The following is a 14,888-nucleotide window of genomic DNA, read 5'->3' as shown; positions in this document are numbered from 1 at the left end:
TATTCAAGCCCCGCACTTGAGCTCCCGCTCTTGAGTCAGGGAGAGGGCTGGGGACAGGAGGGGCCATACGGGGGGAGCATGTGCGGCAGCTGTTGTTGTCAAGTGGGTTCCGGCAGCACAGATCAAAAGGCATCTTCCATTTTGGAAAGTGGGAATCTGGCTTGCAGAGGCCAGACCAGACAAAGGCAGATTGCTGCTTACAGCAGTCTCTGCTTTCTGTGTTATGTGATGCGTGAATAAAAATATCATAGCAAAATACGAATGATCTCTGCCTTCCTGAGAGAAACACGGGGAGGGAGGAGGTGTAATGGAGTCTGCTTATGTTGGGATCCCAAAGAGCAAGAAGACCTATTTGTAAGTCTATTTCAATAAACTAACTGGGTGACCCTAAACCTCTGACTTCCAGAAGCTGGAACTGGACAGGGGATGGATCACTCAATAATTACCCTGTTCTGTTCATTCCCTCTGAAGCATCTGGCACTGGGCATGGTCAGGACCCCAGGCACGCCGGGATGCCAGGCGCAGAGGGATGCCGGGTGGCAGCAGAGCCCCACACGTGGGGCCGGCAGCCCAGAGGGACCCCACACACAAGGCAGCAGCCGGGACCCTGGGTGGAGTTTAACCATTAACAGAAACCGATAAGCATCAAGCTTATCGGTTAACCGGTTAAACTCTTACATCCCTATTCTGTGGACAGTTGTGATTTTCATGAAATGCCATTTTCTAATGGAAAAATGTTCTGGTGGAAAATGTTCCACCAGCTCTAGCTGTTATATGGATGCAATAAAAGCATGAAATCCCGAAGTTCTTGCTCAGTGTTTTACTCAATCCTTACTCAGAATACAGTCATTGCCTGACAAATGGCTTAGTAACTGAACAAGGACCTCAGGGTTTGGACCTGAGTGTTTAGTGGGGTAAGTTCTGTGACCTAGAAAACTTCCTGTAAATCTTGTTGCTGGGTAATCAGCTTGCCTAGGGGGACTCCAAGTTCATCATAATTTGATGAAGCTGAAGAATAGAGGAGATGACACAGAAGAACCCTTCAGCCATTGCATTATTCAGAAGTAGGGGATATTAAACATTGGTCACTATATATTGCAAAGAGGAGACTGATGTTGATGGAATTATAATTGTCACAGAGGAAGAAGAAATTCAGCTTTCATTTCTGGGGTCCCAGATTGGTTACAGTTTGAGGTGAGCCTGGACCGGAACATACTTCAAACGCTTTCTCTCCCCATCCCTTACGGAAACTATGGAAAAGCCTTGGTCTGTATCTGATCTTCATAACCCTGGTCTTATCTCTGTGACAGGCTGGATTGGAACTCTGAATACTGACACCCTCAAATGCTGGGGTAGTTCATATCCAAATCCAGAGTGTGGATCCAAACTTCACAGCTCAGGCCCCACTCTATGTGCAGTGCAAATTAATTTGTTGGTCCAGTTCGTAGTAGATGTGTCCACATCAGTCTGTGTAATTACACTATAGTGTATAGTTACCACACAGTTTGACACAATTTGACATGAATTGAACAAGAGATCAAGGGCTATAGTAACACGCCAACCCAACTCACACTTATCCTCCTAACAGTTGAATAAAATCCCTCGAGATGCCAAAACCAGGATGAGCGGGTGCCATTTCATCCAGAATACTGCAATAAAGCACATTGGTAGCTAGCGGGCCCAGACTGTAGAGAGTGGATAGTTTTGCGGCTTAGGCACTGAACTTGGACACTGAACTATAGCTGGCTCTGCCAATCTTCCTTTGTGACCTTGGGTAAATGATTTAATCTGACTGCTCCATCTCTACTATTTAGCCCAAGTGAAGGGAGAGAATATGTCTCTGCTCTCGCCCTACCCTTCCACCTGTAGATGTTATTGCCCTGTTAATTTCCAGGTCCTTTTTCCAGGGGCTTTGCTTGACCACTGCAAATGAGGGGAGGGAGTTGGCAGGCCCCATGCTTTCCCCATATTCTTGTCCAGGCCTAACATACAGGCTAGCCATACAAGTTTTCTGAAGATAACTATTAGGAATAGGGCTTCCAAACCCAAATGATCTGGGGGCCTATTCCTCCCTGATATAACTCTGGCCATGTTCCAGGGAGGATGTTTGCTTTTTATTCACTTTATTTACAGGTAGGGTGACAAAAGGGAACCAGTTCATTGAAACCAACTCAGCTGAACAATAACAAACTGAGAGCTACAGGTTAAGAAGGAAGGTTTAACATAATGGGGGATTTCCCCTCCGGCTTGTCTTGTTTTATCTTATTTTTGTTCTAGCACCTATTAGCAAAGGCGATTTTATAAACTGGAGCTAATAAATATATTCATTGCGATATGTGCTGCATAAGGCAGTAGATGGCTTTGGTATTTGAACTTTACGATTTCCTTTAGTGTCTGATGTGAGATCCTAAAAAAAATCTTTATGTAATAACGCTACATTCAGAATACATAATACAGGCATTATAGTGCTACTGTATTGACCGTCCATTGTGTTCCTCTTTACTTCTTTGCTTCTCTGTGTCAGCTCCCAGTCAAGTCTGACTCACAAATGCTAGATGGGAAATTACACAGCTTGCATGGTGAGACTTGGTGCTCCCACTACCCTTTTCTGTGTTACTTCTTGCTCTTTTCTTTTGCTACAAAGGGGAGTCCCGATTCTGCAAACCAGAGGCTAATGTGTTTTCTTATCACCTTCTTTAACTAGCTTATACCCCCACTAACAGAAAAATTGCTGTGCCTCTTGAATTTTGTAGGGTTTGGGTTCTTTGTTCACTTTCTCATCCTCTTCTACAGTACAGTACCCACCAGCCAAAACAGGAGACAAAATGGACCACATGTTGCCTGAATCAAACTCATAAGTAAAACGTAAAAGATGCCTTTTGCCTATTTTGATCAATGTTGAACATTTCTCCTTCCGTTTTATTTTGTTTGGTTTGGTTGGGGGTTTTGTTGTTGTTTTTTAGTTTTTGTTTTTTTGTCAGTGGCCATGCTACTTCACTGCCCTTTGAGAATCTTTATGGTCACAAAATGCTGCTGATCAAAAGCAAATTATCTTGATCGAGACAGGAAGCAGACTTTCCCCTTTGAACCTCACAACTTCCACTCCCAGTCCCTCTCATTTCTGGCCAGATCCTCAACTGGTGCAAATCAGCATTGAGCTGTTGAAGTCAATGCGGCTACGCTCATTCCTACCAGCTGAAGATTAGTTATGCCACTCCAGGAAATACAATTGCACTGAAGTAGTTCTATGTTGCTTATGAAATTTGCAGAACTTTGTGATTATTTTTTTCTTTCCAACTGGTGGTAAAATTGGCAGAGGAGATTTCCCCTACTTAAGTTTCACATCTGAAATGCTTTCTCAGCGCTCTGTTTCACAGATGGCATAAGAGCGACAGCAGAATATTCTGCGCCTGTTGCAAGAGAATCTCAGCCTGCCTGTTTCACCACAAGCAGGGACATTACAGAGAGGGCAACAATGTTGGCTTTGTTTTAGTGCACGTTTTCCAAATCACAAGGCAACGTTCCCCTATAAAAGATAAATGTGGTGATCAGATCTTGTGTTAGGCCCCAGCCTCTGTCCACCACCACAAGGGAACTGGATTCTGGCCATAACTTGACAGCAGAAAATTCTCCTGGAAGAAGAGACCTTCCTAGTGGTGTGACGCCGGTACAGCCAGCTCCTGTACCAGCCACCCAGCCTAGCCCCACATGGTGTGTTCAAGGGTGGGGCAGTGCTGACCCTCCACTAGTATAATCCCGCCTAGGACCATAGCCACGTGACATAAGTTAGTGCAGCTCCAAGACTCAGGGAGTCACAGGCTGGAACTTGGCGTACTGCTGTGAAGATATTGGAATGATTGTGTATTTATTGGCCGAGCAGTTTCAAGACCTGCTTGCCTTTCCTTTGGGATGCATAGAAGGGTGCGTCTAGTTGTGTGCAAGCCACTATTCTCAACTCCATCCTCGCTGCCCCAAAGGATCCCTTGTTCACTGGTCAGGTCTATCTGTGACCCAGCGGCAAACTTGAGGTTTGAGAAAGGACTCTGAAGGTAACCTTGTAAGGGCTAATTCTAGTCGCCTGTAGAAAGAGCTCTAAATGTCCACCAATTAAACTGCACACAGCAAAATAAAGGAGAAACACAGAGGGGTGAAGAGCTCACAGGGGGAAGCCAGGGTGTCTTTTTTTTTCCCCCAGAGCGCCTCTTCAGCTATAGAGGATATAAGAGCTAAGTCTGGTGAGTTTTCAATTGAATTGATATAAGATTAGCTTTATTGTTGCAATTAAAAATATCACCACAATTTCTTTAAAAAGATCAGTGCAATGGATTGATTTTTTAAAAAGTGTTGTGTGTTTTGTAACAGACATGCATAGTACCTGCATAGCTATGCATAGTATTAAACTGAATATGTGGGACTTTCTGATAGTGCCTGAACAATATTGTGTCCTATGCAATAAAAATGCTCTTGTACACACCCGTAGTCTGAATTTCTTGAAGGAGGAATGAAAATGTATCAGGAAAGATGCATGATGGTTTGTTGTTTTACTGTATCTTGCAGATCCAACCTCTAATGATGAAGCTTCCCACCTAACTTCTTTCTTTTGGGGAGCAGAAAGAAAGGAAGAAAATGAAGAGTCTGAGCTGTTGATACATTGGGATAATCTCTTTCCATTGTATTGAACATTTCTACCTTTCCTTCAGTTTTGTTTCACCAGTTCTGCTGATAGCTTTCCTATTGCTGCTGATTTTCACCCTGATTTTAATGCTGAATTTTCACTTCAATAAGTAAACATTTTAGAGAGAGAGCAATGTTTTTTCCTTAGAAAATATCAATTTAAGAAAAAAAAATCAAACTGTATATGCTGCATGAGTAAACGATCATAACACTTTAACTAAAAAGATGGTTGCATAAACATTTGTACTGTATGTGTATGTCTTGAATTTTTTGTTTGTCTATAGGGTGTATAAAAATTTGCTTTTTTCATATGTGAAATAATTTTTTCTTGCTGCTAAGTGGTGAAATAAAACGCTGGTAAAGGCAGATTTTCTGCTAAATATACCCTGAGTCTCCTGAAATGAAGATATTTTTGAATGTTTGTTGGCCTATTTTGTAGCTATCTATTTGGTGGGAAGTGGTGTCAATAAGCATGCTGCGGCATTTTGCCTGGGACTATCAAAATAAGTATTACAGTAAAAGATGTTGATCAATGAAGTGTACTGTAACCATTCGTCCTGCTAGAGGTCAGTATGTGTAAGATAGATCCTGCCCTGTGCTGAGTAAAGGCCTGTTGTGTGCAGATCCTGTGTCTAAGTCTTCATTTGTAACACATGCCTTCCCTCCTTTCTCAGACTGCATGCTTTTGAGTAGCATAGCTGCGAAGGACAGTTTGTGTAATAAAAAGTAAAGTGTTACCAGCAAAATGATATGCAACCAAAGCGCACTTTTTTCTGTTCTCACTATCTTTATCGCTGTTTATTATTTTTCTGGGCCTGATCCAACACCCGCTGAAAGTCTTTACATGGCTTTGAATGGTTTGGGGTCAGGACCTCTGTAAATAGATGTAAAGAGGTCCATGTCAGATTACTTTCATTGGTCTCTCTCCCCCATTCTCCTTTGTCAGGCATATCAAACACACAAACTAAGATTCAACCCCCAGAATATATTCTGGGCTGATAAATTGACCTTGTGAAACAGGAAGATGGTGTACAGCATCTCTGCCTACACCAATACCTTGCAAATGTTAGCATGCATAAATACTGTAGAATATACATTTTCCTTGTCAGTGGTACCTCAGAAAATAAACACCTCTGAGTAATTCTACATTTGCTTATGTTTTCCATTTGTTTGGGGTTTTTTCCCCCTATCATCTAATGAAGATTCTGTTAATTATCTTGTGTACGTAGAAGCATAGATTTGCAATACTAAAACAGATCATTGGACCTCCAAGATTGATATCATTGGACCTCCAAGATTGTGGTCAGTGTGTAGAAAAAGGTAAAAGCTGCCCATGCTGTACCTTTCCAATAACATAATTTGCACATGTGGTGATAGAGGATTCCTTCCCGAGCACCGGTTAGCTACAATCCATGCACCCTGAAGCATCCTAGTGTCCTTCTGTTCTTTACACCTTGAAGCATAAGAACTGATTACTGTACCTTAGCTTGCATCCCAAGAAATTTTAGTAATGGCCATAGCATGTGTTGTGAATTTTATACTTTACACAAAAGTTACACTGATCTAGAGCTAAAACTTTTCTGTAAATGAAAAACAAATATTGTCATTTGTAAGTCACTGAAATGCAGCTGAACAGTGAGGAAGTTAAATCAATCTTAGCTACACTATGATTAATATGGGGAAACCATTAGGAGCTAGACTTTTTTCCTTTTCTAAATTTTACGTAAATAGAGAGATGGTGTATATTAATGTCCAATCATATTTTTATTGTAAAGTTCCATTAAATGGTGTGGGATCAGACCCTTAGTGAACCTTAGTATTTTAGTATACTTAATTGCAAGGCTAATGTTTTAACAGAATAGACTTCTTTATTTTATTCTCTCTCTCTTTCTATAATTTGTAGCATACATTGAAGATCTCACAAGATGTGTTGAGCAAAGCCGAAGACTCATTATCGTGTTAACTCCAGACTATGTTCTCAGGAGAGGATGGAGTATTTTTGAGATGGAAAACAGACTCCATAACATGCTAGTCAGTGGAGAAATCAAAGTTATTTTGATTGAGTGTACTGACTTAAAAGGCAAAGTGAATTACCACGAAGTGGAATCTTTAAAGCACACCATCAAACTTCTCTCAGTGGTCAAGTGGAAAGGACCAAAAAGCAGCAAACTGAATTCTAAGTTTTGGAAGCGCTTAGTCTATGAAATGCCAGCGAAGAAAAAAGAGGTTTTATCTCGGCGCCAAGTCCTGGACTCTGCAGAACAGGGACTTTTTGGAGACCTCCAAACTGTACCATCTCTTGCCATGACAGGCGCCTCTGCCACTTTTGTAGCATCTCAAGCAGATTTAGCCGATTACCATCAAACGGATTCCATGCAAATGAGACATTATTGCAGAGGATACGAGTATGACATGTCAGCGGCAACCATGCCAATAGCTTCCATAAGTAATCACCACACCTATTGTAACATACCCTTGACACTACTAAATGGACAGCTACCTCTTAATAATACCATGAAGGACACCCAAGAATTTCACAGGAACAACCCATTGCTACCTTTATCATCCCAGGAATTTAGCTTCACAAGTGATATTTGGTAGTGAAGATGAGAACTCTTTTGAGATGCTTTCTGAGCACCATGAAGACAGATTTTTAAAGAACATTAAATCAATGCCACGGGGTGCCGAATCAGATTGGAGGCAGAGACACATTTACTCACTTTTGTACCTGAATTTTTAGTTTACATTTCCAAATTATTGACAAAGGGGACCTTCTTTTGTAGTTCAATATGTAGCTCATATCATTTAATGTACAGTTGTATTGATTCTTTGAAGGGGGAAATATATCCTTTGATTTTAACATGTATGTTTTACAGTCTGGTATGGATGGAAGTTCAATACTGTATATGATCTCCGACACCCATCTTTATGTAATGGGATTTCATCTATTTACACAGAATTTTAAAAAAAGAAAATATAAACTTTAGTACAGATTGCAAATTCTAAACTTAACATGCTATAAAAGAAAATATGTCTTTGTAGAGCACACTGGGTGAACCATTCTCAAAAGAAAACCATAGGCAGCACTTCCCATAAGGTTGTCACAAGTACATTTTAGAAGAGGACCCGTTGATACACCAATGTGGATGAAGAGTTACTAGCTTTATCAATAAAGTGCACAGTAACTGCAGAATAAATCAACTGCTCACATCAGCATCCATTCATTTTGTTATTGAGGCATATCTTATTCCTAGTCAATGGTTAGCTGTGTGTTTTTATTAACAAATTATTAGCATATTGTCAGATGTTTAGGATGATTCCAAACAACTTTTCTGTGGTTTATTAGATTTCACAAATGTTACAGTTTTAAATGCCATTTTTTAAACATTTCAAGTACAAACTTCATTGTCTGTTAACAAAATCATGATTTCTTAAACTCTCCTGACGTGTTGTAAGATTTGTACTAATGGCCATGTAATTTTACATATTTTTTTCCAAAATTTAAACAGTTGCAATTTAAAATTTACATGTTACTGAGAATACTAGCAATAGAAAATTAATACAGCAATATTCAGAGATTAAGAGCTAAATTATTCAGGTTTACTACTAATATGACTTCAATTGCAGTGATAATCATCTGAAATGTAGTTATGAAAGAGAGAATATGCTGTCTCTATATCTACCTGTCAATTTATATATCTTTTACTATGGCTCAAGCACAAGTATTTCTTTTCTCAGTGCTTCTAGCGATACATTATGTAGATTGGGTTGCCTAAGCAGCTCTTAAGGTCAGTTCATGCATCTCTTACTCATGTGAGTAGTTTGTGTCACATGAGAATAATGCTACTTATCCTTCTTGGTAAGCATTCTGAGCTCTAGGGATGACAATCATTCTCCAAGTCTTAAGTATCATTAATTATTTAATCGAGGAGTCTCTTGGAAACCATTAGGATTTGTAAGGACTAATCGCATGATTAAGGGTTATAGAATTGGGCCAATGGAGACAACAGCGTTTGAAGAAAAAGTTCTGAATAACAGAGGCAGGAACCAATTCTGCAGTTCTTAGCAAGGCAAAATTCCCATTGATTTTAGTGTTTTGCCTCTGTAAGGGCTGCAGGATCAAATCCAGAAATATGTTTCTGGAAGACAATGTTGCCCACATTTTAATCTCTTTTTTAGTCTTGCTGCTTTTTGATTGCATAAGTTAAAGTTTGCACTCTGCACATAGCTGCCTGTGGTTCAATCAGTAATCAAGGTATAGTAAATTCTCATATTTTGTAAATGTTTTTTAAATCATAAGTGCAGTAAAATTAAAATGAATACCAACTTAAGATCAAAAGAATTAAGTATTTGCCCAAAGGTCATAAGAATGAACTCAAGTGTGCAATAATTCATAAAGTTCTGTATTTTTCCATTGCTTCTCTCACAATATTTATCAACTTTCTCTTGCACCCCTTCACACTAGTTATGAACTGTAATATTTTCATTCTGTTCTCAATAATACAAGTTTATTTTGTTTTTCTAGACATACATGCATTTGACACTAACAGTAAATGTGGAAACCTAGAAATGATAGTAATTTATTACAAATGTGGAACTATAACTTACTCTTTTGTAAAGTTAAGTTCAACATATGTAGGTATTTAATATAAATATTTTTCTATTGAGAAAGAAGGTGATTTTACCTCCATTATAAATACATGTATTTAAAAAAAATGAAATTTACAACGTTTGCACTGTTTTATAAGTGTTACAGATTGTATTTACACTGGTTATGTTCTTTAATGCAAAGTGTAACTTAAAAAAAAACTAAAACAAAATTCTGCATGAAGAGAGTTGCATATGTTTAAGTGAAAAGCTGTACTTTATTTTCATTTTCACATTATTCTAAAATCTTCTTAATTCACATAGAATGTTCAGTGAGATTTTTAAACCTACTAGTTCTGTATTGAGCATGCAAACTCTGAAAACATATGCAGGTCTATCTGCTTCTTTTATTTACAATGATTAAACATGGGTATCAATTTCAGTTGCTTGGCCACAATATGTATCTCAGAGCAGTAGATACTCAACAACAAAATGCAGTCACATTTGCATTGCGGTAACATGAAAAGAACAGTTTTTCTGGCATTTTTCACAACACATTGTGTATCTATGTATCTATATATTTTAGTCATAGATGACAAATCACACTCTGCTTTTTAATCTGAGATTTACAATTGTGTATCACATACTGCTACAATATATACATAACTTGGAACCTGCCGTATCCCTCTGCTTTGAGTATGGGAAAGGGGAATAGGTCTTGCAAGAGATACCACTTATTTTAATTCACATTACAAAGAAATTATGGTACATGGTGGAATTCTAGTTTTGCTTAAGTAGCAATTAAGCTTCTGGATAAATTTTGTCAAAGGGTAGAATTTAGAGTTAGGTGGGACCCGCGTGGTGCGTAGACAATGTGCTGGTCCACTGTACCTGGGGTGAATTTAACCTAATGGGCCCTATTAAACTCCCATTAAAGTCAATGAGAGTCTCTCTATTGACTTCAGTGAGAAATGGATTGAGGCCAAAGTGGCTTTTGTCCTAATATGTTCCAACATACCCATGAGAACGTCATTACCTGAAATAAGGAATTGCATACAATGTGTTTAGCTTTACTTTCTTTAGAAAAACAATATATTTGTTCTACTTGCTTAGAGAAAGAAATTTTGGCTGGCAGAAAATACTTAGCAATGCAAAATGGCCATGAAGAGATGGGAAATTCAAAAGGACGGAGGGGAATAGCAGCAAACTGAGTAACGTGCAGGCTCCAGACTGCAACTGGCTCTATGGATAAGCAAAGGTCTAGATGGTAACCACAAGGTTATTCTGGTTTGGGATGACAGTCATCTTTTTAAAATGGCATCTATAGCATAGAAGTATTTGAAAACTATTTTACATACATTTGTCCTTTTGTGTGAAACACCTTCCAAAAAATCGAGTAGGAACGAAAAGACAGTTTATAAAAATGAGATTCATAAAGCTGGAAATATAAATCTGTTCAGTCTTTCTACTAATTCTATTATAGTGAGGGAAATTCAGACAGAAGACCATTTAACTTGGACTGAGGTGCCAATTCTGAGTGAGTATTGACTGTTCTTGGAATGATTTGTGTAATTACAATGAATCATACTATGTGGGGGGGGTTATGAACCAGTGTTTCAATAGTTAATATCCATTTTGCTAAATGAGAAGGCTGTATAATTAAATGTTGTCATCCTCTGTCTATATAAGGCTTATCTAAAGTCCATTGAAACCATTAGAAGGATGCCCATCAGCTTCAGTGTGCTTTGGACCAGACTCTAAAGATCCAGGTTTACTGGAATAATACAGAAAAGAAACACAAAGAAACAAAGAGGCTAATAACTATTTACTTATTTAAGCTGACTACAGTCAAACTTGGTTTTGTGTTTTGCTTTGTTTCAATTCAATGCTAACACAAACTGTGGTACTTCAGGGCTATTTAGCCTTGGGAAAGGAATTTAGTGTACCTCGTAATTATAAACAAGATAAGGACTTAGGGAAAAAATAACAAATGCCTTTAAAAAGTCACTACCTTGTGGTTTTAAAAATGCTTCTACTCTGCTCTCACCAGAATTTCTCCTGGGTCAGCAGTCCATCCCCATTCAGCAAAATGCTTAAACACATGCCTAAGTTCCATTTACTTCAGTGGAACTTAAGCAAGTGCTTAAAATTAAGCACATATGTAAATGCTTTACTGAACTCACACTGGTCACTTTTAAAAAATGCCCTTTACCTGGTAATAGACCTTCTGAATAAAATCCAATAACTGAGCTTTATTATACCATAAGGCTGAACGACCCATAGAGATTTTTATTCTAGGCTTTTTCATATTCTGGGATTCCTCTTCCTAATAGATGGTCTCTCAGGCCCAATCCTCAGAAGTACTGGAGCTGAGGACACTCAGCAGTTCACAGGATTAAGTCTTCAGGGGCAGTATCCTAGCTGGGCTTTTAATTTTCCATCTTCTGAACTGATCTGAATACCTCGACAGACTCACCATTAACAGGTTCCATACTCCGGGCTGTAAAGATGAGACGATCTTCAATGCATGCTAACCTGGGACTGAACTCTCTCCAGGAAGTCAGTAGCTGATTTGAGATCAGAGGTTTCTTCTTTGTTTACAAGGTCAGTTTGGTAAGTTTTCCCAGCCACACCATCTGATGCTGTGTGCAACTCCTCTGAAGCTATGCCATAGCTCACAGATGGACTATAGTTCCTCAGTACATGACAAGGGTCAAACCATTGGCCCTATGGTATGCCAGTAAGGGGTGAGATAACCCCTTACTGCTGCATAACCCAACCTTGCATCAGACCAATCAATCCCAAGGCCATTTAAGTCTGCTGGGGAGGCGATCTGCACCTAATCCACAGCCACCTGGCATGGAGCTGCCTGGTGTGGTGGACCAGGAATGTGATCTATGTGAGCTCTCTACCCCCCAAGTGGTCTTTTATGCATCTTCACCAGCTTTCAAATACCTGCGGGGACCATAGAGGTTACTGGAACCCTAAGGAGTAAGCACCATGCTATTCAACACAGGCACAAGGGGGAGACAAGACTGTATCAGGGTCCTTGTATTCTTGTAGTTCACATATGACATTTGCCTGTTCCTAGGAGGATTACTGGGGGGCTCTGGCTGTAGTAGGGTGGGGCCAGGTCTTTCTTCAGTACAGGTGGCCCCATCTTTAGTTAGTATCTCGCAGACAGAAACATCTTGAAACTGGCAGATGGAAGCTCACTTTGTAGCCCATTTAGTTTCCTCAGTTATTCATCTTAGCAGTAACCTTCCCACCAGTCCTTCCCTGATATGCCCCAGGGTTCCAGGTGCCATATACAGCAGCTAGGGCAGAGGTCTTACAAATGCCGCCTATGGGGAGGCAGCCACACCTGTTCTCCAACACTCAAATTAAGTGATGAGGGAGCGTAGGATTCTTTAAACCCGTTGAGATTGCCAGCAGTATGGCCCTATTGCCAACACCATGTGATGGATGCAGATAGGATCAGGATTGGGCCTATCAATCTATCTAGGGTGTTTATTCTGCACCTATTACCATGATGTCTTGATGCTCTTACAGCCCAATGCCTGCCAAATTCCTGTTAGGAGCATAAGGTTAGAAGGGACCTCCTGGATCATCCACTCCAGTCACCTGCTACCACAGGCAACCCCATCATATATCCCATTCATAAACTTATCAAGCTCTATTTTAAAAGTAGGTAGATTGTTTGCCGCCCATTACTCCCATTGGAAGGCTTTTTTGCCAGTATAAACTATGTCTCCACTGGGAGGGCTGGCAGGCATAGTTCTACCAGAAAATCCTTTTCTAATGTAGACAAGGTCTTAGACTCCTAAACCCCGAAGTCATTTATGAAAATAGGAACTTAGGCTCCAAAGTCAGTTGGATGTTTTTGAAAATTTTACCCTTGGACCAGTACTCTGACAGTCCTTTCTGGGAAAGGCTGGTATGTGCTTTATGCCATCAGAAGGAAAAATAGGTACTGAACATTATAAAATAATAATGCACATGTTTGTTTAATTGGGTAAATATTTGTTTATAAGTTTATGAAAAAATGCATGAAATGTCCCCGCAAATAAACTTTTGGAAGTGGTTAACATTTAAATATTTCAAAAGTAGTCTTGTCCAAATACTTACCTACGTTTCTGCCCTGATTAGCATAGTTAATATGAAAAAACACAAGATTTAAAAAAACAAAGAGGAGTCTTAAAGACTAACAGATTTATTTGGGCATAAGCTTTTGTGAGTAAAAGACCCACTTCTTCAGATGCATGGAGTGAACATGAAAAAATGAAAAGATTTTTTAATACTTTATAGGTTTTAGAAAAAAATTAAATTAGAAAATGGGAAAGAAACAACCCACTTGTGTTCCATAAAGACAGTGTTGGTTTAACTTTCCTTGCCATTGAGATGTATTTAACCTTACTCCCCTGAAGAACTGAGCAGACCTGCCTGTGATGCTAAAATGAGGATGTCTTTTTCAATAATTAGAACAAGAAGACATTTGATCATCTTAATGGTTAACACACTAACTACCTTCCATGGAGAAAATCAAAATAGGGTTTAACAAGCACACTCTAAAGAGAAATATAGAAAATCTGTATAAAGTGGAAAGCAAAAGCTATTGAACCTTGCCAAAACATTTGTCATATAAATGATAAAACAGTAACCCTGCCAATAGAAGCAGAACACAAGCTGTCAGCATTTTCACTGCATTGCAATATAGCCGCACAGCTATAGACCAAGCAGGGAAACAAATACATAAAAAATTCCATTTTTCAAGATGAGCCAGATTGTTATGGCAGATATACTGTAAACTACTCCCCTAATTCATTTTGCACCAGTGCCAGATACCATGTAATTGGCTGTATTAGGTTGTAAGAGCTTTATTTTCTTCAGTGCAAAGTCCAAACAAACTCTCTTCTATTGGATGAGTGTTATAAGCTTCTTTAAGGCTTTAAAACGGTTTCTGTTGATGGAATATTGAGTGGTGTACATGGCTGTCTGGTATTAGCGTTGGCCAACATTTTCAAATATAGGTCCCTAAAGTTAGGCCCCGAAACAGGAAAAATAAAACAGGAGTAGATTGATGTGCAGAAGTGCTCCATACCCATAGCTGTTACTAAATCCAATGGCACTAATATTATTCAAAACCAGTGGGACTGGGGTTGAGTTCAGTGGGATGACTAATGTGTTTAAAGTTAAGTGTGTGCTCAAGTACTTTGCTGGATAGGGGCCCAGAATGCTTAGCACCTTGTTGGATTGTGCTCCATGTGTATTGAGTGATTTGTACCAGTGGTTCTCAAACTAGGGCCGCCGCTTGTTCAGGGAAAGCCCCTGGTGGGCCAGGCCAGTTTGTTTACCTGCTGCGTCTGCAGGTTCGGCCGATCGCGGCTCCCACTGTCCGCGGTTCGCCGTCCCAGGCCAATGGGGGCTGTGGGAAGCGGCGTGGGCGGAGGGACGGGCTGGCCGCCCTTCCCGCAGCCCCCATTGGTCTGGAGCAGCGAACCGCGGCCAGTGGGAGCCACGATCGGCCGAACCTGCGGACGCGGCAGGTAAACAAACCAGCCCAGCCCGCCAGGGGCTTTCCCTGAACAAGCGGCGGCCCTAGTTTGAGAACCACTGATTTGTACAAC

At 39.9% G+C, this 14,888-nt stretch overlaps 1 protein-coding gene across 1 annotated transcript in view; it reads left to right on the top strand.

The window, feature by feature from the left end:
• IL1RAPL2 (interleukin 1 receptor accessory protein like 2) overlaps positions 1-7,275 on the top strand; it is a 524,968-nt gene extending 517,693 nt beyond the window's left edge. Inside the window, exon 10 of the mRNA XM_065411176.1 lies at positions 6,578-7,275. Within this exon, the coding sequence (XP_065267248.1) occupies positions 6,578-7,275 (698 nt within the window). The remainder of the gene's footprint in view (positions 1-6,577) is intronic.
• The last annotated feature ends 7,613 nt before the right edge of the window (positions 7,276-14,888 follow it).

This window comes from Emys orbicularis, chromosome 9, assembly GCF_028017835.1.
Source record: "Emys orbicularis isolate rEmyOrb1 chromosome 9, rEmyOrb1.hap1, whole genome shotgun sequence".
Classification (NCBI taxonomy): Eukaryota; Metazoa; Chordata; order Testudines; family Emydidae; genus Emys; species Emys orbicularis.
The sequence above is the reverse complement of the archived record's forward strand: the minus strand, read 5'-3'. Positions and strand labels throughout refer to the sequence as shown.